General features: G+C 49.8%; 1 protein-coding gene across 1 annotated transcript in view; it reads left to right on the top strand.

The window, feature by feature from the left end:
- DNAH10 (dynein axonemal heavy chain 10) overlaps nt 1-22392 on the top strand; it is a 143977-nt gene that overhangs the window by 961 nt on the left and 120624 nt on the right. Inside the window, exons 2-9 of the mRNA XM_039218596.1 lie at nt 1997-2116; nt 5331-5428; nt 6508-6616; nt 8310-8425; nt 12158-12368; nt 17713-17870; nt 18508-18738; nt 20716-20906. Of these exons, the coding sequence (XP_039074527.1) occupies nt 1997-2116; nt 5331-5428; nt 6508-6616; nt 8310-8425; nt 12158-12368; nt 17713-17870; nt 18508-18738; nt 20716-20906 (1234 nt within the window). The remainder of the gene's footprint in view (nt 1-1996; nt 2117-5330; nt 5429-6507; nt 6617-8309; nt 8426-12157; nt 12369-17712; nt 17871-18507; nt 18739-20715; nt 20907-22392) is intronic.

The following is a 22392-nucleotide window of genomic DNA, read 5'->3' as shown; positions in this document are numbered from 1 at the left end:
AGTGGAATCAGGCTGTGTGTATATCATGTGATGACTCACTTAAATTTAAAAAAATGACACAGGTATTACTGGAGGGCATTCTCTTAAAAATTCACATGACGGGCGTACCTGGGTGGCTCAGTTGGTTAAGGGTCCGACTTTGGCTCAGGTCGTGATCTTACATTTGGTGAGTTTGAGTCCCACGTCGGCCTCTGTGCTGACAGCTCAGAGCCTGGAGCCTGCTTTGGATTCTGTGTCTCTCTCTCTCTCTACCCCTCCCCTACTCAAACTCTGTCTCCATCTCAAAAATAAACATTAAAACAATTATAAAAAATTCACAGGACATAGAATTATATAAAGTAAAAAGTGCAAAAGCAACCCTTCACTGACCCTTAAGTTCTACTGCCCTTCCTAGTAGGTAGGGTACTAGTTAGCAGGTAACTAGTACCTATTAGGTAACCACTAGTGTTAGTTTGGTGTGTATCCTGCCAGATCTTTCCCTGAATCAATCAATCATCTATATCTTTCTATAATGATAATATATAGATGTATAGTTTCTAAAGTCAATCATACTGTGACTTGTTTCTCCCTCAAATGTATCTTGACAATTTTTCATGTCAATATAGATCTCCCTAACTTTACAGGTTTTAAGCACATTGATATACCATACTTATCCATTCCCTCATTAGTGAACATTTACCCTTCTATAGTATGTTTCACAAACAAGGCAACAGTGCACACGCATCTCTGCACACTTTGCGTATTTCTGTGGGGTAGGATTGCTGGTGTCCTGGGTGTGGGCGCGGAGCATGCTGCCAAAACTTCTTTCCAGAAAGGTCCTGCCAGTCCACACCCAACAGTGGTGAGGTGCCTGTTAGCCAACAGCCTTGCCAATGTTGGATAGTCTTTTCAACGCTTGCCAGTCCCACAGAAGAGATTGCTGAGTGGCAATTGGGCCCCCCTTTTAAGAGGTGAAACACTTGCTTAGTGGAATTGGGCCCCCCTTTTTTAAGAGGTGAAGCCTTTTTTGAGGATTAACTTAAAATTTTCTTTCTTTCTTTCTTTCTTTTTTTTTGATATATTGGTGGAACTCAAGGATGTGGCCATTTGTGTTTTTTTGTTTTGTTTTATTTCTGAGAGGGAGAGAGCATGAACAGGGAAGGGTCAGAGAGAGAGGGAGAAACAATCTGAAGCAGGTTCCAGGCTCTGAGCAAACGTTCAGCACAGAGCCCGACGCAGGGCTCGAACCCACGAACGGTGAGATCATGACCTGAGCCGAAGTCAGACGCTTAACCGACTGAGCCACCCAGGCGCCCCAAATTTATTTCATTTTAGTATTATTTTTTAAATGTTTATTTTTGAGGGACAGAGAGCACGAGTGGGGGAGGGGCCGAGGCAGGGGGAGACACAGCGCCAAGCGGGCTGCGAGCTGTCGGGGGCAGAGCCCGGTGCCCAGCTCCATCCCACGAACCTCAAGGTCAAGAGCTGAGCCACAGTCGGAGGCTCAACCGACCGAGCTACCCAGACGCCCCCGGGTCGAGCCGCTCTGTTACGCGTGTTGGTCGCTGAGATCCCCTGCGGGCGGATGGACCCGCGTCGTCACTCCGCGTCCCTAGGCTCCCGGGAATGTTCGCACGGCTTCCTTTGGCGCCGCTTAGAGCGGCCTCTGCTAACCTCGGCATTCAGTGCGGCTGTGTCGGTTCATAAGCTGGCGCCAGTCCAGGCGCGCAGGGGGAGCCGATCACACAGAAGGCTCCAGAAGGGCGGGCGGCAGGAGTCGTGAGCCCGGTTTGAACGCGAGAGGATCGGGCGCCCACCGCCCCTCCCCCCACGCCCCCAGCACCTTAGGGCTCGCGGAGGGGCCGCTGGCGGTCACTGCACCCAGGGGCGGTGGGGGGGGGGGGCTCCCGCGTCCTCACCCCGACCTGTCCCTCCGTCCCCCGTGACTGTCGCGGGCGCGGCCACTTCCCCGCTGCGCTCGCTCGGCGGGGCAGGGGTGGGGGGAGCGGGGCACCAGGTGAATCTTGTGGCCGTTTTCTTCCACGCTGGCGGCTTCCAGACGAAGAGGTGCTCGAGGTGCAGGAGGCGGAGGCGGGAGAGGAAGGAGAGGAGGAAGCTCAGAGCGCAGAGCTGGAGGGTGAGTCGGGGAGGGCGGCCCGGCGGGGAGGTACAGAGGTGGGGGCTGGCCGTGGGGGGCGCATCCCTTCCCCCTTCCCTTCCCTTCCCTTCCCCCCTTCCCCCAGTTTTTTTTTTTTTCTTGTGTTTGTAGTTGTGGAGTGGTTTCATTTTCTTCCTAGTGTATTTCTACCATTTATCGAATTCAGTTTTCTGTTTGTCCTCAGTCCTGAAACTATTTATTTTGCCCTTTATTTTGCCTTATTTTGCCCTTTTGGGGGGCAGTTGCATGTATTTTATGAAATTTTATGAAGTTTTTCCAATTTGAATCCCAGTGGAGTTAACATCTAGTGAGTCTTAGTTTCAGGTGTTCCATGTAGTGGTTCAAGCCTTGGAACGTCACCCAGCGTTCCTCACCAGGGCCTTCCTTCATCCCCAACACCGAGTCCTCCCCTCCCCTCCCCCTCCCGTAACCGTCCGTGTGTTCTGTGTAGTTAAGAGTCTGTTTCTTGGTTTGTTTCTCTCTCTCTTCCCTTTGTTCATCTGCTTTGTTTCTGAAATTCTACATATGAGTGAAATCATCTCGTATTTGCGTTTCTCTGGCTGACTCCTCACCCTCAGCGTGGTACTCTGGTTTCACCCATGTTGATGCAAATGGCAAGATTTCATTCTTCTGGCTGAGTAATACTCCACTGGATCCACATATACCACGTCGCCTGTACCCCTTCAACTGTGGGTGGACACTCGGGCTGCTTCCGTATCTTGGCTGTTGTATATGATGCTGCCATAAACCTAGGGATGCCTGTATCCCTTTATATTAGCGTCTTTGTCTTTTTTGGATAAATACTCAGTGCCATTACTAGGTCGTAGGGTAGTTCTGTTTTTAGCCTTTTTGAGGCCCCTCCATACTGTCTTCCATGGTGGCCGCACCAGTTTCCATTCCCACCAACAGCGCACGAAGGCTCCTTGCTCTCCACGTCCTCACCCACACCTGTTCCTTGTGTTGTTGAGCTGAGCCGTTCCGACGGGCGAGGTGGTATCTCGTTGTGGTTTTGATTTGCCTTTCCCTGGTGATGAGTGATGTTGAGCACCTTTTCGTGTGTCTCTTGGCCATCTGTGTCAGCAGTGGGGGTTCTTAACCAGGGGTGACTTGGACCCCCCTGGGGTATTTAGGGATGGAGACGTTCTGGTTGTTGCCACTGGAGGGTGGATGCCGCTGGCGTCTAGAAGGTAAGGGCCGGGGGCGCCCCTGATACCCTAAAATGCACAGGATGGTGCCCTCCACACAGGACGATCCAGCCTCAAATGCCAGTAGGGCTGAGGCTGAGAACGCCCTGTTCCAGACCAGGCACATCAGCAGCAGAGACCAATGCCCCCTGCGCCACATCTATCCCATAGTCCTCCTGCTGCTACAAGAAGCAGGAGCTGGGGATCAAACACACCACTTACACAAGATACCGAGTATTTTGAAAATCAGAGGGGAAAAGGGTTTTGGCGACGCCTTCTGCTAGTCATCCTTATTTTTTTCAGAAGCATTCATTTAAAATTTTTTTAAATGTTTATTTTTGAGAGACAGAACATAAGCAGAGGAGGGACAGGGGGAGGAAGACACAGAATTGGAAGCAGGTGCCAGGCTCTGAGCTGTCAGCACAGAGCCCAACGCAGAACTCAAATCCCACGGACTGTGAGATCCTGACCTGAGCCGAAGTTGGACGCTCAACCGACTGAGCCACCCAGGCGCCGCTCCAGAAGCTTTCATTTTTAACCAAGATGCCATCCTCTCTGCAGTACAGATTGAGGGGAAAGGATTACAGGGTTAGAAATACAGGCCACGGGTCCTCAGGAAGGACTAAGTTGGATTTTGATAAGACAGACGGTGGCTATGGGGGTTAGAGACCTACTTACCACAGGGGCAGGCTCCACAGAGAAACCCCCATTGCAGCAGCAATCAGCCTCTGAACAGGAAGCACTAACGTGGAAGAACAGAAAGGTCCAGAAGGTCTTCTCAACAGAGCAAATTAATATTCCTTCCAAGTCAATATTTAAATGTATTATTTTCTTTTTATTGTGGTAAAATATACATAACATAAAACTTAACCATTTTAAAATTTTTATTTTTTAAAATTTTATGTATTTATTTTGGGAGAGGAAGAGAAAGAAGGAGAGAGCGGGGAGAGAGGGGAAGGGGGAGAGAGGGCGGGCATGCAAGAGTGGGAGAGGGGCAGAGAGAGAGGGAGACAGAATCCCAAGCAGGCTCTGCACTGTCAGCACAGAGCCTGACATGGGGTTTGATCTCACGAACTGTGAGATCATGACCAGAGCCGAGATCAAGAGTCAGATACTTAACTGATTGGGCCCCAGAATTTACCATTTTAATCCCTTCTAGGTGTACAGCTCAGTGGCAGTGCATTCATTTGATGCATATGTAAGGGTGGTTTTGGCTATAGGCTGTTACAGATGCTCTAATCCTGTTAGTACTGCTGGCTATACACCATTTCCTCGGCTGGTGGGCGTGCCAGGCACTTACCCACACCATAATCGGATCCTTGAATCTGACCAGTAGATGTTATTATCCCCATTTTGTGGATGAGAACATCAATAGTAGGCCGATGGGCCCTACACGTTGATTTGATTCCAAAGCCACAATAGCTTTGCATGGTGCCTTTTGCAGCAAGAACCAGACCTTTTGGGGAAAGCTCTCCCTTCCTTATCATCACTGGATTCGTCAGGAACTTTCAGGGCTGTGAGTCACAGGTTCTGAGGTTTCCAGATCTGTACTGATAACTGTAGACTGGAGAGAGAGAGAGACACTCGTTTTGTGTAGATTCCCTTTCTTTTCATCCTCCCACAAGTTTTGGGTTTCATAGTAAAAATAGAATATGTGCTAATGTGTTAGCTCTAATTCTCGTTCTGATGATAAAACTCCCCTCTAGCGAACACCTCAGAGAAGTCCCTCACTGGACACCATAGCTGGAACATGAGTGCGCGCACACACACACGCACACACATGACATTTCCAACTGAGAACCCGCCCAGCAAAAATACAAACAACTTTTGTCATTATAATGTACGTCGAGGCTAGGATAGGATTCATTTCTCAAAAATGTACGTACAGCTCTCTGGTAACACGACTGTTGAATGAACTATGCTGCGGTACGAGATGTCGGTCTGGTTCCGATGGTGTGAAGTCTACTTTTCTGATTGTTTCATTTTGCATACTGACTCCTGTTTTGCAGCTAATTTGCAGCTGAGAAACAATTCCACAGATCAGTCTATATTAGGCATCAGAGATGAAGAAGTGGACAAAGAGAGTTTAGACAACTTCCCCATCAAGGTACGCGTGGCTCTTTCTCCTCGGTGGGGTAATGGGAGTGCCACACCCTCTGATGGGCCTGGTAACTGACGCTTCACACCAGGAACGGATTTGGAATGAGATGATAGAATCCTGCACCGGGAGCCCCTACAAGCACTGGATGATTTGCTAGAATGACTCCCAGGACCCAGAAAAACGTTTATACTCAAGGCTATAGTTTATTTCAGTGAGAGGAGGCAGCGTAGAATTAAAGGAAAAGGTGCGGAGAGCAGAGCGTGGGAGACCAGGGGCCCGGGCCCCTGCAGGGTGGACGGCCGTGCGGCTGCCCCCGGCACGTGGGAGAGCACCGCGCAAGTTCGGCCAGTCAGGGACTCTCCCTCACGCCTCGGTGTCCGGCGTTTTTACTGGGGGTCAGTCCTGTGGGCACGAAGGGCCGGTCCCTAGCTCGCAGGAAGTCACACTGATGCCGCGTGACCAGAACCGCAGGCCAACAAAAACGGGCATTCACCACCAACTGCGTTGCTAGTCATCTACACTACCCGGCTAGTCTACACTACCTGGCGTGAGTGAAAGCCCCAGGTATACAAAGACATTCCCATCAGGTAGGACGTTCGGAAAACAGAGGTTATCACCCGGGAACCCGAAGGGCCGCCCGAAAACCTTTGGGATATGCAGGGCTTGGACCACCCAGGCCTGCGGCTGAGTTAGCCTCTTCACAGATCCCAGACATGGGGCTTATCGGCTGGGATGTACGCGTGTAGCCAGGCCTGTGCTAGATGAAGTTCCTACTAGCTGCTGCTCCGTGGATAGACCCCCTCCCCCACCAACCAAATGGAGGCCCGCCTGTTGCCATTTACAAGCCAGGAGAGAGCTCTGCCTGGATGTTTCCCTGGTCGGTTTGTTCGCGTGGGGCTGCACTGGCCAGTTAACCGCAGAGTTCAAGTCTGGGTGCTTCATGGTGCACGTGTGGTCCACAGGGCCCGTGTCAGCCAGGGCGACCGGGACGCACAGAGAGGAGGGCTGGGGACACCCGGGACCGTAGGTGGCCTGGGTGAGTGGATCCATTTCAGCCTGACGGTGTTCGGTTCCCCGTGTTTCAGAGAACCATTAAGCAGTTCCTGGAGAAGACCGATCTCAGTGTGGTTTGCACTCCCGTTCCTGAGGAGTTCCTCGACAAGAACGTGGTGTATTTTCTCCGAAATACAAAAGGTAAAGTTCAAGTGTGCGTGTGAGCGTGGGCACGCGTCTGTGAGGTTCTTTATGTTTCCACTTTCTCGAGAATACGACTTTTTTTTGTTAGTACAATGAATCCTCGTCATTCACACATTCCATATCTGCGAAGTCACCTTCTCCCATCGATACTCGCCCCCAAATCAATACTCACAGTTGCTCTGAGGTCATTTGGGGACAGACGCGGAATGGGGAGCCTTCTCTGTCGCCCGCTGTGCGTGTTCCCGGCCGAGGGTGAACACAGCGCACGCTTCAGCTCTTGTCCTGTAAGCAACTGTCCTCGTTGTGATCTCTCTGCTGCCGCGGTTTTCACATTCTTTTCTGCTGCTTGGTGGTGATTTCACTCTTGAAAATGGCCTCAAGCCTAGTCCTGAAGCACCGCCCTGTGACGGGCCTCATAGATGACACAGGTGTGTCAGACATACTTAGGTCAGCCTTTGGTTACAGTGTTGGCTGAGTTCCATGCTAGTGAATCAACAGTGTATGTTAAATAAGGGGTCTTTTTTTTTTTTTTTAAGTTTATTCATTTATTTTGAGACCGAGAAAGAGAGAACAGAAGTGGGGGAGGGGCAGAGAGAATCCCAAGCAGGCTCTGCACCTTCAGCACAGAATCTGATGTGCGGCTTGAACTCCTGAACCATGAAATCATGATCTGGGCTGAAACCAAGGGTCGGATGCTTAACCGACTGAGCCCCTCCGGGCGCCCCTAAATAAGGTATCTTTACACAGAAACACACATAAAGCAAGGTTATGTGTTGGTGGCTGATAAAACTGTGACCAGAGGAGTGTCTGGGTGTCTCTGTGTGTGAGTGTCTGACTTTTGATTTCAGCTCAGGTCATGATCCTGGGGTCCTGGGATCAAGCCGTGTGCTGCCTTGGGATTGTCTCTCTCACCCCCCTGCCTCTCTCTCTGACTTGCATGGATGCTCGCCCTCTTGCTCGCTCTCTTGCTCGTTCTCTCTCTTGCTCGTTTGCTCTCGCTCTCTCTCAATCTTCCAAGAAAGGAAGAAAAGAAGGAAGAGAGGGGAGGAGGGAGGGAGGGACGACAGAAAGAAGGAAGGAAGGAAGGAAATAAGGGAATATGACCAGAGGGGTGCCTGGGTGGCTCAGTCGGTTAAGCGTCCGACTTTGGCTCAAGTCATGATCTCATAGTTCATGAGTTCGAGGCCCACGTCGGGCTCTGTGCTGACAGCTCAGAGCCTGGAGCCTGCTTCAGAATCTGTGTCTTCCTCTCTCTCTGCCCCTCCCCTGCTCATCCCCTATTTCTCTCAAAAAATAAATGTTAAAACAATTTTTTAAAAAATACCCATGACTCAAAAGGGACTCTGGTGATGAACTGGGGAGGCATCACTGGGAGTGGGGACCCACGCAGAGCAAGGAACCCAGCAAACACTTCCAGAAAGTGCTGCTATTTCTATCCTTGGCTGACTTTAGACAACTCCCGCCAGATCGCCAGTCTGTGTAGCTCCATGAACTATAATGTGTCAGGTTTCCCCCAGTGTCTCAGCGGCCGAGGGACTCGTTTGGATAGACGTTAGCGTTACATTGAGCCCGTGCCTGGAACATTCCTTGGTAGCCTCTCGGGAAGAGGGAGCAGATCCCTGTACACTTGGAAGGGTTAACTGCCTGCCCTTCCCCACGCGCCTCACCCTCCAAATCTCTTCCCACACAGAGATGATCTCTGAAGCCACCGACATGAAGGAAGCCATGGAGATCATGCCCGAGACCCTGGAGTACGGAATTATCAACGCTAACGTGCTTCATTTTCTGAAGAACATCATATGTCAGGTAACTGTGGACAAAGGAAGGGATCTCAGCATTTTGGAAGATTAAGGTCGTCTGATTCATTTACTCCGCAAATAATGACCATTCAGCAGCTCTAATCCAGGTGCCACCATGGGCCCTGGTAACGGAGCAGCGAGGAGCACGGACTAGATCTCTGTGCTCCAGGAGCTTATTCTAGGGAGGGAAAGACCTGATACAGAGTCATGAACTGGAAAATCTCAGGCAGGGACAAGTGGCATGAGTTAAATAAACGCTAGTGGTGTGATAGCCTCTGTGTGTGTGTACACGTATGTGTGCAGGGAGTGGTCATGAGGGACTCCTCACTGAGGACCCGATGTCTGATAGACAAACAATAAAAAAAGAACCTCAAGAACAGGCTGATTCTACTAATGACAAGTTATTAGTGAAGTGTAATAGGGTGGGGTTGAGGTGGTCAGGAAAGGCCCCTTGGAGGCTGTGGCTTTGAATTGAGACCTGAATTAGGTGAGGATGTCAGACCTGTGAAGATCTGGGTGTGTGTGTAGGGGGGAGAGCATCCTGGGCAGGGAAGATAGCATGTGCAAAGGTCCTGAGGCAGGAGCAGACACAGCCTGGTCCAGGAGCGGAGGGAGGCCCGGTGTGGCTGGAGAGTAGTGAGGAAGGTTGGAAAAGAGGGTACGTTTTCATCAGGGGAATAACATGGTCTGGTTGGCGTCATTCCTCTGGCTGTCGTGTGAAAATCGTGCCGTGGGAGCGAGGGCAAGAGCTGAAGGCAAGAGTAGACCGATTGGAGCCCATGGAAGAGTCTGTGGACGGGGATGGGTGTCCAGACTGGAGTTCAGTCAGGGGAGGGAGTGGGAGGCAGGCAGCGTCTAGAATATGTTTTGTTGGCGACTTGGCTGTGGGGGTGTCGGAAAACGGAACATCAGGTGGGACCGACTCCGTAGGGTTTGGGGTGAGCAGCCGGGTGGGGCGCTACGGAGAGGGGTGATGGGCGGAAACGGATCTGCAGGGAAAGCCAAGAACTCTCTGCACATCCGAGCCGAGGTGTGAGGCGGGTTGCACAAGCCTGGGGCTCAAGGAGAACTCCGGGCATTCCTCCAGCAAACGTTTATTGAGCACCTGCTCCATTCCACCGCGTGAACAACTCAGCCAAGAGCTGCCTCGCGGAGCGCACAGTCTAGTCGGGAAGATTTACATTAAACTGAAAGTGTCTCGAACAGCACGATTTGAACTGCATGGGTCCACTTCTATGTGGATTTTTTTCAGTAAATACGGTACAGTGTTGTAAATGTATTTTTGCTTATGATTTTCTTAACAGTTTTTCCTTTAGCTTGCTTTAAATTTTTTAAGATTTATTTATTTTTGAGAGAGAGAGAGAGAAAGAGAATGAGAATGAGTTGGGGAGGGACAGAGAGAGGAGAGGGAGACACAGAATCCGAAGCAGCTCCAGGCTCCGAGCTGTCAGCACAGAGCCCGACGCGGGGCTCGAACTCACAAACCTCAAGATCATAACCTGAGCCGAAGTCGAACGCTCAACCGACTGAGCCGCCGGTGCCCCTGCTCTGACTTGCTTTATTGTCAAGAATTGGGTGTATAATACATGGAAATACTGATAGGTGTTAATCGACAGTTTCTGTTGTCGGCAAAGCTTCCGTCAACAGCATGCGCTCTTCGTAGTTAAGATTTTGGGGAGTCCACCATTACACGAGGATTTTCAACTGCACGGAGGGGGAGTCGGCGTCCTCACCCTTGCGTGGCTCACAGGCGAGCGGTAGTATGCTCAGTAGTGACGGGAGTGAAGAGAAACGAGGCGGGGAAGGGGGATAGGAAGTCCTGGCAGGTGGGAAAGGTAAGTGTTCTGAAGTTTTAGGCCGGGTGGCCAGGAACACCCCAATATCGTGTTTCACTGGGACTGTTGCACTTGGCTCCTGATGGACCCCGGTGGCTGCCCTCGCCCCTACGTTACGGGATCCACACGCCAGCCAGGGCGTGGCGATGGTGTCGAGCCAGGGGGCTGGATAGAAGCAACCAAGGGAGAGGCCGCCGGGGGAGGGGGAGAGAGGAGGGGAGCGCTAGGGGCCAGGGTGACACGGCACCCATTTGCCACTTTGACAACTGGGCAAATAAAGAAAAGGGTCTAGACATTTATTCTGCCTCCTCTACGTGAAATGCACTGGGTAATTAAATAGTAGATGAGAGAAGTGTCTCTTCATAAAAGCATTTCAGCCATAAAATATAACAGCGTTAGGATGAGAATATTTCGGTTGTGTGGCTCTCAGAGGGTCATGGATCTAGTACTCGAACGGCAATGGATGCTACCATCCGAAAAGAGAAAACCAAACATTATTTGTCTCCTGAGCAGTACTGTTAGTCTTGGTAAAGGGGTTCTGACTGAGTGTCCGGACCCAGCAGGAAATAGCGCACAGGGACATGGCGAGCATCACTGGGAGCGTGTGGTCAGGAGAATCCAGACGGGGCATCCACACGTCACACCCCCTGGGCTCTTCAGTAAGTTGGAAGTTCACGTACATCGGCTTAGACAGTGGATCAAAGTTTAAGAAGAAAAGGCAAAGCTAAAAGCCAAAACCAGACCTCAAACAACCATCCAACTGACCCGTGGGCCCTTTTTTTTCATTGTTTTTATGTGGGCGACACTTTGTTAGTGTATTTAAGTGACTTCATAAATGCATGTGAGAGGGAGGGCACAAGTAAGCGAGAGACAGAGACAGAGAGAGAGAGAGAGAGAGAGAGAAAGAGAGAAAATGCCATGAGAGGCAGAGAGAGAAGCGGGACTCACTCAAAGTGGGGCTCGAACTCACGAACCATGAGATCATGACCTGAGCCAAAGTCAGATGCTTAACCGACTGAGCTACCCAGCTGCTCCTTCAGCTAAATTTCTTTTTTTTTTAAATTTTTAAATGTTTTTATTTATTTTTGAGACAGAGCATGAGAGGGGGAGGGGCAGAGGGGGAGGGGCAGAGAGAGAGGGAGACACAGAATCAGAAGCAGCTCCAGGCTCCAAGCTGTCAGCACAGAGCCTGACGCGGGGCTGGAACCCACGAACTGTGAGATCATGACCTGAGCCAAAGTCGAATGCTTAACCGACTGAGCCACCCAGGTGCCCCTCCTTCAGCTAAATTTCAAAGAGACTGTGACCTCAGTCCTTTCTTCATTTTTGATTTCTTATTTTTTTAAAGTAATCTCTATACCCAACGTTGGGCTCAAACTCCCAACCCTGAGATCAAGAGTCGCATGTTCCACTGACTGAGCCAGCCAGGTGCCCCCATCCCCCTCTCATTTTATTTCTTTTTTGAGAGAGGGCACAAGTGATTGGGGGTGGGGGGAGAGAAAGAGAGAGACAGACAGACAAGCAGGGCTCATGCTCACCTGAAGTGGGACTTGAACTCATGAACAGCGAGGTCATGACATGAACTAGTGTGTTCCAGAGCTGACCGACCCTTCACCTGTTTGTGCTGCAGTTTCAAACTCCCCTGCCTGTGGTTGGTGACCTAAAGGACAGGATGACTTTCTGGGCAGTCACCTCATGCTTGGGTCACATTCTCCCCTTGGGATCATGTTAGGTCAGATATCATCTCTGTCCCTTTAGGCCGGTGCTCTGGGCTCGAGTACTCGCCTCTTTGTTGTCATTATCCGTGCCTCCTCTGACGGAACATTCGGAGCCAGGCGCGGCGGGAGGGCATGAGTTATCGAACGTGACGTTGTGTGATTTGTCTCCTACGCTTCCCGTTTCAGGTTTTCCTGCCGGCCCTGTCCTTCAATCAGCACAAGGATGCAGCCACGGGCTTTGCGTCCACAGAAATCTCTGACTCTCTTGAGTACGAGACGGAGCCGTCCAGCGCGCCCGGGGAGGCATACCACAGCCTGCAGTTAATACGGGATGAGTTTTTAATGAACATCCAGAAGTTTGCCAATAGCATTCAAAGGACAATGCAGCAACTGGAAGGTAAGCTTCAGTCTTCTGTTGAGTTCCGCGTGAGGAATGCCCTTTAGGAAGGCAGCGTGAGTGCAGGAGTCTTTTGTTGTCATTTATAATCATTCTTTTTTTCCTGCTCACCATCCAAGTGGCCCCGAGCTGGGAAAAGATGCACAGAGGAATCTTGTCCTCAAAGATCTTATCGTCTGGTGCACAAGGAGCTATGGCAGATGAGAGCTTGGAAAAGATATTAGGACCTTTTAGGGTTTGGAAGAGGGAGATCCTAGGGGAGAAGCAAGAGGAAGTCAAAGGAGACTTCCTGAAGGAGGCGGCATTTGACCACCTCTGAACGGACAGCAGAGCATTAGTAGGTGGAGTTGGGGAGCATGGGCATTTCGGGCACGAGAGAAGGAGATGGAAAGAACGGGGAAGGGCGGATGGCTGGTCCGGCTTAGTTAGTTAGCGTCCAAGCCCCGGGCCCCACGCACGGTGGGGCTGCAGCAGCTGCTATTGGGCCTGCACCTCGTTGTGTGGGTGGGTGGCGCAGCCGGAGTCCCAGAGCCTGGGAGCGTGTGTGTCACAAATGCAGGAGACTGGCAAAGTCAAGGGGCTGGCTTAGCAGGGGGCGGGAGTCCCATTTGGGGGTTCCGCCCTGGAGAGTCCTGTCCTGTGAGCGCCCACAGACTATCCTCAAGGGCTGTCACAGGACTATCTGCGAGAGGGCGTTGCTATTCTAGGAAAAGAACCCCCCACCCCGAAAGTAAAATTTAACACACCCCACTTAGTAGCAGTTTTCTCTGAGACTAGAAAGAAACACCCGCAAAGATCAAATTTTTTTTAAAAAATGTTTATTTTTTAGCACGAGAGAGATTTGAGAGAGCACTGGAGTGGTAGAGAGGCGGGAGGCGGGGGGCAGAGGATCCGAAGCAGGCTCTGTCTCCACAGCAGAGAGCCCAGTGTGGGGCTTGATCTCACAAACCACGAGATCATGACCTGAGCCAAAGTCAGACGCTTAACCGACTGAGCTGCCCAGGCGCCCTGAGATCCAAACTTTTGATAACATGCTATGGACATGTGTTTTTCAGACTTTTATTTCATTTTATGTATTATTTTCATATTTATTTATTTTGAGAGGTAGCGTGGGCAAGTGAGCAGAGGAGAGGCAGAGAGAGATGGAGAGAAAGAACCCCAAGCAGGCTCTGCACTGTCCGCATGGAGCCCGTGGGGAGCTCGCTGTCATGAACCATGAGATCGTGACCTGAGCCAGACGCTCAACTGCCTGAGCCCCCCAGGCGCCGCCAGACTTCTGGTTTAGAATGTTCTTTTTTTTTAATCCCCCAAGAAGTGATATTCTCTTGGTGTCTGTTTCCTTCACTGTCACTTGTCCCACCCTTCTGCGTGTCGGCCGGACCCCTCTCTCCCCGTAGGAGTCTAAAACAGAGATGGGAAACTTGTTTCTTCTAATCTTGAACATGACTTATGTGCCCGATGTCTGATGTCAAAAAGCAGTTGAGGGGACACATTTTTGTGTTTTAGATAAAACACTGGGAGGAAACGCGATAAAACGTCGTCCGTGACCATTGCTCACTCTGGGTTGTGAGCATAAGACGGGTTTCCTTCTCTTTCCCGTCTTCCTACAGTGAGCATGTGTGATGTACAGAACCAGGGAAGTGGATGAGCTGATGCTCCGTCACGTGGGTCAGCGAGTCAGGGTGCGTGCGCCAGACCCCGCCTGCTGCTTGTGTTGTGTGGCCTGTGGGCTAAGAATAGTACTTAGCATTTCTAGTGGTTAGATTTTATTTTATTTTATTTTTTATTTTTTTAAATATTTTTATTTATTTCTAGGAGAGAGAGAGAGACAGCGTGAGCAGGGGAGGGTCAGAGAGAGAGGGAGTCACAGACTCTGAAGCAGGCTCCAGGCTCTGAGCTGGCAGTCAGCACAGAGCCCGACGCGGAGCCTGAACCCACGAACCGCGAGATCATGACCTAAGTGAAAGTCGGACGCTTAACCGACTAAGCCACCCAGGCGCCCCTCTAGTGGTTAGATTTTAAATGATTAAACAAGGGCCTGCAGTCTGTGCTTAGCTTTGCCTTTTGGTCTGCAAAGCTGGAAATATTTAGTGTCTGATCCTTAAAAAAAAATTTTTTTTAACGTTTTTATTATCGAGAGACAGAGAGCAGGAGCAGGGGAGGGGCAGAGAGAGAGGGAGACATAGGATTTGAAGGAGGCTCCAGGCTCTGACCTAGCTGTCAGCACAGAGCCCAACACGGGGTTTGAACTCACAAACTGTGAGATCATGACCTGAGCCGAAGTCAGATGCTTAACCGACTGAGCCACCCAGATGCTTAACCGACTGTCTGATACTTTTAGGAAAAAATTTCCGGCTCATTCAATGGAACATGTGACTTTTGGTCTCAGGGTTGTGAGTTCGAGTGTTGCCATTGGGTGTAGAGATTACTCCGGAAAAAAATCTTAAAAGAAAACTTTGCCAATTCCTGTCTTACAATATCATCTCGAGGAAGAAATTTGTTGTTACTTATGGGATATTTATGAATGGCTTTTTGTAAGTTATCGGCTGTCAAATGAAAAAGCTCTTTTACCGTTGTCTCTTTTTTAAGATGCATCAGATCTCAAGGGTCAGGTAATCTGTCGTGGAGTGAATTTTTAATCCAAGTGTATGCTTCCTCTTCCTCCTCCAGCCTTTGGAATTGCCATTCTTTTCTTAAAGTATATAATTTTTAAATGTTTTATTTATGTTAGAGAGAGAGAGATGGGGGGGGAGACAGCATGAGTGGGGGCGGGGCAGAGAGAGGAGGAGGCACAGAATCCAAAGCAGGCTCCAGGCTCTGAGCTGTCAGCACAGAGCCCAACTCAGAGCTTGAACTCACAAACATCACGATCATGACCTGAGCTGAAGTCGGACACTCAACCAACTGAGCCACCCGGGCGCCCCTTTTCTTAAAGTATCTTATAAAAATATCTTGTACATTCCTCTCTGGCTTTGGTTTTTGCAAAAAGCCCCTCCTTTCATCAGACCTGCCCCCTCCCAGCGTCCTGCGTCCCCTGTTGCCACACAGGCTGACCTCGCTCTCAGCCTGATGTGTGGCCGTGTCCGGGAGGCGGTGTTTCCTGGATCCCAGGCCTTCTTGGGTAGTGGGGTTACTCCCTCATCGTGTGGGACACATCGCCACGTAGCTTCCTCACAGAAGGTGTGTGGGGAATAGTTATGAGAACTTGGGTGTCTGAAAATGACTTTATTCTGTCTTCACAGTTAGTAGTTTGGGCATAGAAGTTGGAGTTTAAAAACATTTTAGCACATACTTAACATTTTAAAAATTTATTTATTTTTGAGAAAGAGAAGGGGTTTGTGGGACAGAGGATCTGAAGCGAGCTCTGGGCTGACAGCAGTGAGCCTGATGTGCGGCCCACAAACTGTGAGATCGTGACCTGAGCTGAAGTTGGACGCTTAACTGACTGAGACCCCCCGGGCGCCCTGGCACAGAATTTTGAATACAGTTTTCTTCATTGTTTTGTAATATCCAGTGTTCCTTATGAGAAATTGGATCCTTCTTTCCTTCCTTCCTTTCTTTTTTAGGTGACCTGTTTTTTCCTCTCCCCTTGATGTGAACTTTTAGGATTCTGTTTTTATCCTAATGTCTTACAATGCTAGGATGGGGGGGGCCCTGGGTGGCTCAGTTGGTTAAGCATCCGACTTCGGCTCAGGTCATGATCTCGCGGTTCGTGGGTTTGAGCCCCGCGTCGGGCTCTGTGCTGACAGCTCAGAGCCTGGAGCCTGTTTCGGATTCTGTGTCTCCCTCTCTCTCTGCCCCTCCCCTGCTCACACTGTCTCTCCTTCTCTCTCTCTCAGAAATGAATAAAAAAAAATTAAAAAATGAAATGCTGGGATGAAGGACCTTTGTGTGGTCCTTTCTGCATTCATTTTGCTGAGCACCATGTGAATGTTTGCAGCTTGAAGACCTAGCCATGTAGCCTGAAAACTCCTTTTGCTAATTTCCTCCACTATCTGTCTCTATTCTTTCTTGCTCACATTGGGCGGATGCTGTTAATTCTGTTGCTTATCTTTTCTCTTATCTTTCCCATCTCTTTGTCTTTCTATTCAGCTTTTCTGAAGAATTCCTCAACTTTTATCTTCCCCAACCTTTGAACATTTTCATGTCAGCTGTCACATTTTTTGTAAGCCCTATGAGGAGCTTGAACTCATGACCCTAAGATCAAGACCTGAGTTGAGCTCAAGAGTCAGATGCTTAGGGGCACCTGGGTGGCTTGGTTGGTTGAGCATCTGACTTCGGCTCAGGTCATGATCTCGTGGTTCATGAGTTTGAGCCCCGCGTCGGGCTCATGCTGTCAGCACAGAGCCCACTTCAGATCCTGTGTCCCCCTCTCTACCCCTCCCCTGCTTGCTCTCTTCTCCCCCCCACCCTGCAAAAAAGAGTCAGATGCTTAACTGACTAACCCGCCGGGTGCCCCTCAGTATCATAGTTTTAATTTTTAAGACTTCTTGTTCTGTGATTATCCCTTTTCCCAAAGCCTTCTGTTCTTGTTTGTCGGGTGCCATATTGCCTCACGTCTCTGAAGCTAATAATTGGGATTAAAAACAAATTCTTGTTTACATTGTCTTAATCTCCTCTGAGGTCATTGTTTCTGACTTATCTGGGCCTGCTTCATCCTGGAGGTTTTCCCAAATACCTGTTGAGCTCTGGTGATTAGTTTACTTTTTAATTTTTTAATTTTTTTACTTATATATTTTTAAGGTTTAATTTTTTCTTAAATTATTTTTAATGTTTGAGAGAGTGAGAGAGCACGAGCACATATGGAGGAGAGGCAGAGAGAGTGAGAGGGAGACACAGAATCAGAGTCAGGCTCCAGGCTCTGAGCTGTCAGCACAGAGACTGACGTGGGGCTTGAACCCACGAACCGATGCCACCCAGGTGGTTAGATGCCACCCAGGCGCCCCTGAGGATTTTACTTTTTAAGTAATCTCTACACCCAAGGCAGGGCTCAAGCTCACAACCCCGAGATCAAGAGTCGCACTGTCTTTGCTCTTCAAACTGAGCTAGCCAGTCACTCCTTGTTTAACTTTTGAATTGAAGTTACTAGTTTATAAATTCAGGGACATCTTTAATAACTAGATCATTTTGACCGAGCTTAACACTGTTACAATGATCCATAATGTTACATTCTGATGGAAGAGAACAAAAATATAGAAAATATAGGCCAGGATGGAGGGTGGAGGGGATGTGTCAGCTCTTACTGTACTGATGTCTGGAGACTAGAGCCATGCGACTCACTTGAACATTATGGTCTGTAATCATTTCCCCCATAGTGGCTCACTGACCGTTTCCATTGTCCCAGGGGAGATTAAGCTGGAAATGCCTAGCATCAGTGTAGACAGAGAGGTGTCTGACCTGGCAGCCGACCTGGAAGCCATGGAGATCCTAGAGCAGTGTGTGATAAACTGGCTGAATCTCATATCTGCGGCTGTGGACGCCCAGCTGAAAAAGACCCCTCAGGTAACTCCGGCCGTGACGGTCCCCGCCAGGTCCCTCACGGTTCGCGTGGCCACCGGGGGAGGAGCCAGGAGTCTGGCGATCTGTCAGATACCCTCTTTTCTTCCTGTTTTGTCACCTCTTTAAACGTTCAAAGCGGACATCCCCACGATGTCATTCTGGGGCTTTCTGACATCAGTGTGCAGCCAGAGTGCCCCGTGGACGGATAGAGGTCATGCTGTGTGTCCGTCAGGGGGCTCAGGCTGCCAAAAACAGGGACCCTAACTCAGCCGGCTTACATGGGGGAGAAGGTGTTGCTCCCGTAACTGGAAAGTCCAGAGGCAGGTGTAGGCTTCAGGTACGGTTTGGTCAGGGCTCCGGCTGTGTTTCTGTGTGAACCTCTCCCCTCAATTCCCTCCTCCTCTCTAAGGAGGCCTCCTCCTCAGGCCGGTTTCCTCCACGCTGGTTACATCGCCACATGTCGTCCAGAGAAAGACCGAGCGTCTTGACTTAGCCTTCCAGCCAGAGTCCCGAGGTCAAGTGCAGGGCTTGGTTACCATTTGGAGCAGTTGGGAAGGAGGGGGACGGATGCCGGAGAAACGGCCCTAAGTGTGCCTTCCACACGAGTGATGACGGCTGGTGTGTTCGTGTCACCTCTCAGGGTAATGGTCCTCTGGCCGAAATTGAATTCTGGCGGGAGAGAAATGCAACTCTGAGCGCACTCCATGAGCAGACGAAGCTCCCAGTGGTCAGGAAGGTCTTGGATGTGATCAAGGAATCAGATTCGATGCTTGTGACCAACCTGCAGCCGGTCTTGACGGAACTATTCAAGCTGCATATGGAGGCCTCGGACAACGTGCGCTTTCTGTCCACCGTGGAGCGTCATTTCAAGGTAGGCCGGGCGTGCTGTGCCTTGGGAAGTGGGGTGTGTAAATTAGATCCCACGTGGATTTAGTTTCCTTGTTTAATTCAGCATTTTAAAAAATGGTGGTAACATGTATAATAGTTATTATTTTAACTACTTGCAAGTGTATAGTTCAGTGGCATTAAATACATACATGAGGGGGCGCCTGGGGGGCTCAGGTCATGATCTCGCAGTTCGGGAGTTCAAGCCCCACGTCTGGCTCTGTGCTGACAGCTCAGAGCCTGGAGCCTGCTTTGGATTCTGTGTCTCCTTCTCTGCCCCTCCCCTGCTGCACGCTGTCTCACTGCCTCTCAAAAATAGACATTAAAAAATTTAAAAAGATACGTCCACGATGCTGGGTGCCCATCTTCATCCATAAGCAAGCCAGTTTCATCATCCCAACATAAACTTGAACCCCTTACACAATAGTTCTCTCCTCCCTGTCCCCCCCCCCCCCCCTCCCCCGTAACCTCTATCCCACTTTCTGTCTCTATGAATTTGCCTATTCTTGGTATTCTATATAAGTGGCCTCGAACGTCTTTTGTGCATAATAATCTGGGTCACTGTGACTTTGATTTACATTCCCTAGTAGCTGATGAGGTTGAACACCTTTGGCTCGATATGCCATTCGCATATCTTTGGTGAAACATCTGTTGTGATATTTTCCCCGTTAATTTGTCTCATTATTGATTTATGAGTTAAACATTCTTGAATACAAGTTCCTTATCCAGTATGTGATTAGCAGCGTTCCAGTCTGTGGGCCTCGTCACTTTCTTAATGACAGCAATGTTCTTTGTCTTCCCATTTCATGGGTCAGGAATCTGGGGAAAGCTTAGCCGGGCAGTTCACCTGTGCTCCATGTACAACAGCTGGGGTGGCCGGGCTGTGGGACCCCATCCACAGGGCTTTGTGGCCTGCACACCTGGCGCCCAGCTGCTCTCAGGCCTCTTCTCTATGTGGTATCTCATCCCCTAGTGTCTCTCTGTGTCGTTTGGATGCCTCAAAGCCTGGTGGCTTGAGGGTAGTAGGGTGGTCACACTTCTTTCTTTTTTAATTTTTTAAAATTTTATTTATTTTTGAGAGAGAGATAGAATGAGAGAGAGCCAGCAGGGGAGGGACAGAGGATCTGAGGCAGACTCTGCTGGCAGCAAAAAGCCTGATGTGGGGCTCGAACTCATGAACCATGAGATTATGACTTGAGCCAAAGTCAGACGCTTAACTGAGCTACCCAGGCATCCCTAATGCTTATTTATTGTGTGTGTGTGTGTGTGTGTGTGTGTGTGTGTGTGAGAGAGAGAGAGAGAGAGAATGAATCCCAAGCAGGCTCCATGCTCCGTGTGGAGCCTGACTCGGAGCTCAATCTCATAATTGCGAGATTATGACTTGAGCCAAAGTAAGAGTCTGATGCTTAAATGACTGAGCCACCCAGTGCCCAGGATGTTCACAATTCGTACACGGTGGTTGGCTTCCAAGAGACCAGAAGCAGCATTACCTCCACCATATTCTACTGGCTAAAGAAGTAACAGCCTGTGCAGATTCAAGGGGAGGTGATGACGCCATCTCTTAATGGCGAGGGGGACACAGTCAAGATGTTGTTGTGGCTGCGTTTGGAAAATACAATCTGCCACGTAGAATATGTACTGGGTGTGTATGTGTGTGCTCAGTAGTTACACATATATATTCTTTTTCTCTGTATTTTTCTTTCTACGTATCTCTTTATATACACACACATTCATACTTTATACACTGCTGCAAATGGCTTCATTTGTGTTAATTGTAAGTCATATCTGTCTTTCCATGTCAGCGCGCAGACCTATTTTCAGACTCCTTTTGGTGCTGAAACACTTCTTCCCGCACTAAGCACGTACACTTTTTGAATCAGGAAGAGTGAAACTTCCTGCGTACGCGTTGCTTTATTAAACTGTGCAGACCCCAAGACTAAGGTCGCTTGCTCTCTCCGGTCAGAACATCACGCACGGGTCTAGCTTTCACGTCGTCCTGGAGACCATCCCCTCCATGATGGGTGCCCTGAGGATGGTGTGGATCATCTCCCGACACTACAACAAAGATGGAAGGATGATCCCGCTCATGGAGCGGATCGCCTGGGAAATCGCCGAAAGGGTCTGCAGAGTGGTCAACCTGCGGACTCTGTTCAAGTAAGACGCGGCAACGCTGTTGTTCTGAGGGCCTTAAACAGCTTTTTAAAAAAGTTTATTTTGAGGGGCTCCTGGGTGGCTTAGTTGGTTAAGCGTCCGACTTTCGCTTGGGTCATGATCTCACAGTTTGTGGGTTCCAGCCCCGTGTCGGGCTCTGTGCTGACTGCCAGCTCGGAGCCTGGAGCCTGTTTCAGAGTCTGTATCTCCCTCTCTCTCTGAGCCTCCTCTGCTCACGCTGTCTCTCTCTCCTAGAAATAAATAAAAATATTTAAAAAAAAAAAGTTTATTTTGAGAGAGAAAGAGAACGTGAGTGGGGGGAGGGAGGGAGGGAGAGAGACAGAGAATATCCCAGGCTGGCTTGGCACTGTTAGCACAGAGCCCAGCTCAGAGCTTCAACTCATGAACCTTGAGATCATGACCTGAGCAGAAATCAAAAGTCAGACGCTCAACCGACTGAGCCACCCAGGTGCCCCTTAAACAGCTTTACTGAACAACACACACATCGTACAGTTCACCAGATCGTACGAGTCAGCAGTCCTTTGCACAGAGTCGTGTGTCTGTGGCCATAACTGACTGTGGAATATTTTCTCCAATCCGAAAAGAAACCCCATGGGGCGCCTGAAGGGCTTAGTCGGTTAAGTGTCCGACTTCGGCTCAGGTCACGATCTCACAGTTCATGGGTTTAAGCCCCGTGTCAGGCTCTGTGCTGGCAATTCAAAGCTGGAGCCTGCTTCCGATTCTGTGTCTCCCTCTCTCTCTGCCCCTCCCCTGCTCATGCTCTGTCTCTCTCTGTCTCAAAAACTATTAAAAACAAAAACAAGGGGCGCCTGGGTGGCTTAGTCGGTTAGGCGTCCGACTTTCGCTTAGGTCATGATCTCACGGTTCGTGGGTTCGAGCCCCGCGTCGGGCTCTGTGCTGACTGCCAGCTCAGAGCCTGGGGCCTGTTTCAGTCTGTGACTCCCTCTCTCTCTGACCCTCCCCTGTTCACGCTGTCTCTCTCTCTCTCTCTCCTAGAAATAAATAAAACATTTAAAAACAAAAACAAAAACAAAAACAAAAAGAAACCCCATACCCTTTAGCTGCCTCCTCCGGCCTCCCCAACCCACCCTGCCCTGGGCAACCACAGATCTGCTTTCTATCCCTATGGATTTGCCTGTTCTGAACCTTCGTGCAAATGGAGTCTGACACCACGGGGGCTTCTGTGACGGACTCTTGCTCAGCACCATGTTTTCAAGGTTCACCCATGTTGGCGCAGGAGTCAGGGCCTCGTTTCTCTTTAGGGCCAAATAATAGCCCGTTGTGTGGATACGCAGGTTATTTTCATCAGGACCTCCGTCCTTAGTTATCCTGGGAGAGGCCAAGTCCCACGGTCAGAGGGGAACTTGCTTCTGGACCCCCAGCCCCTGAGGTGGAAGGGCCTCTGGGATCAAATGTAGAAGGAGATGCAGATTTCCACTTTCCTTAAAAAACAAAAAACCAAAAACCA

The sequence above is a fragment of the Hyaena hyaena genome, unplaced genomic scaffold, assembly GCF_003009895.1.
Source record: "Hyaena hyaena isolate Hyena2069 unplaced genomic scaffold, ASM300989v1 scaffold_0, whole genome shotgun sequence".
Lineage (NCBI taxonomy): Eukaryota > Metazoa > Chordata > Mammalia > Carnivora > Hyaenidae > Hyaena > Hyaena hyaena.
This window is presented reverse-complemented; position numbering and strand designations above follow the sequence as displayed.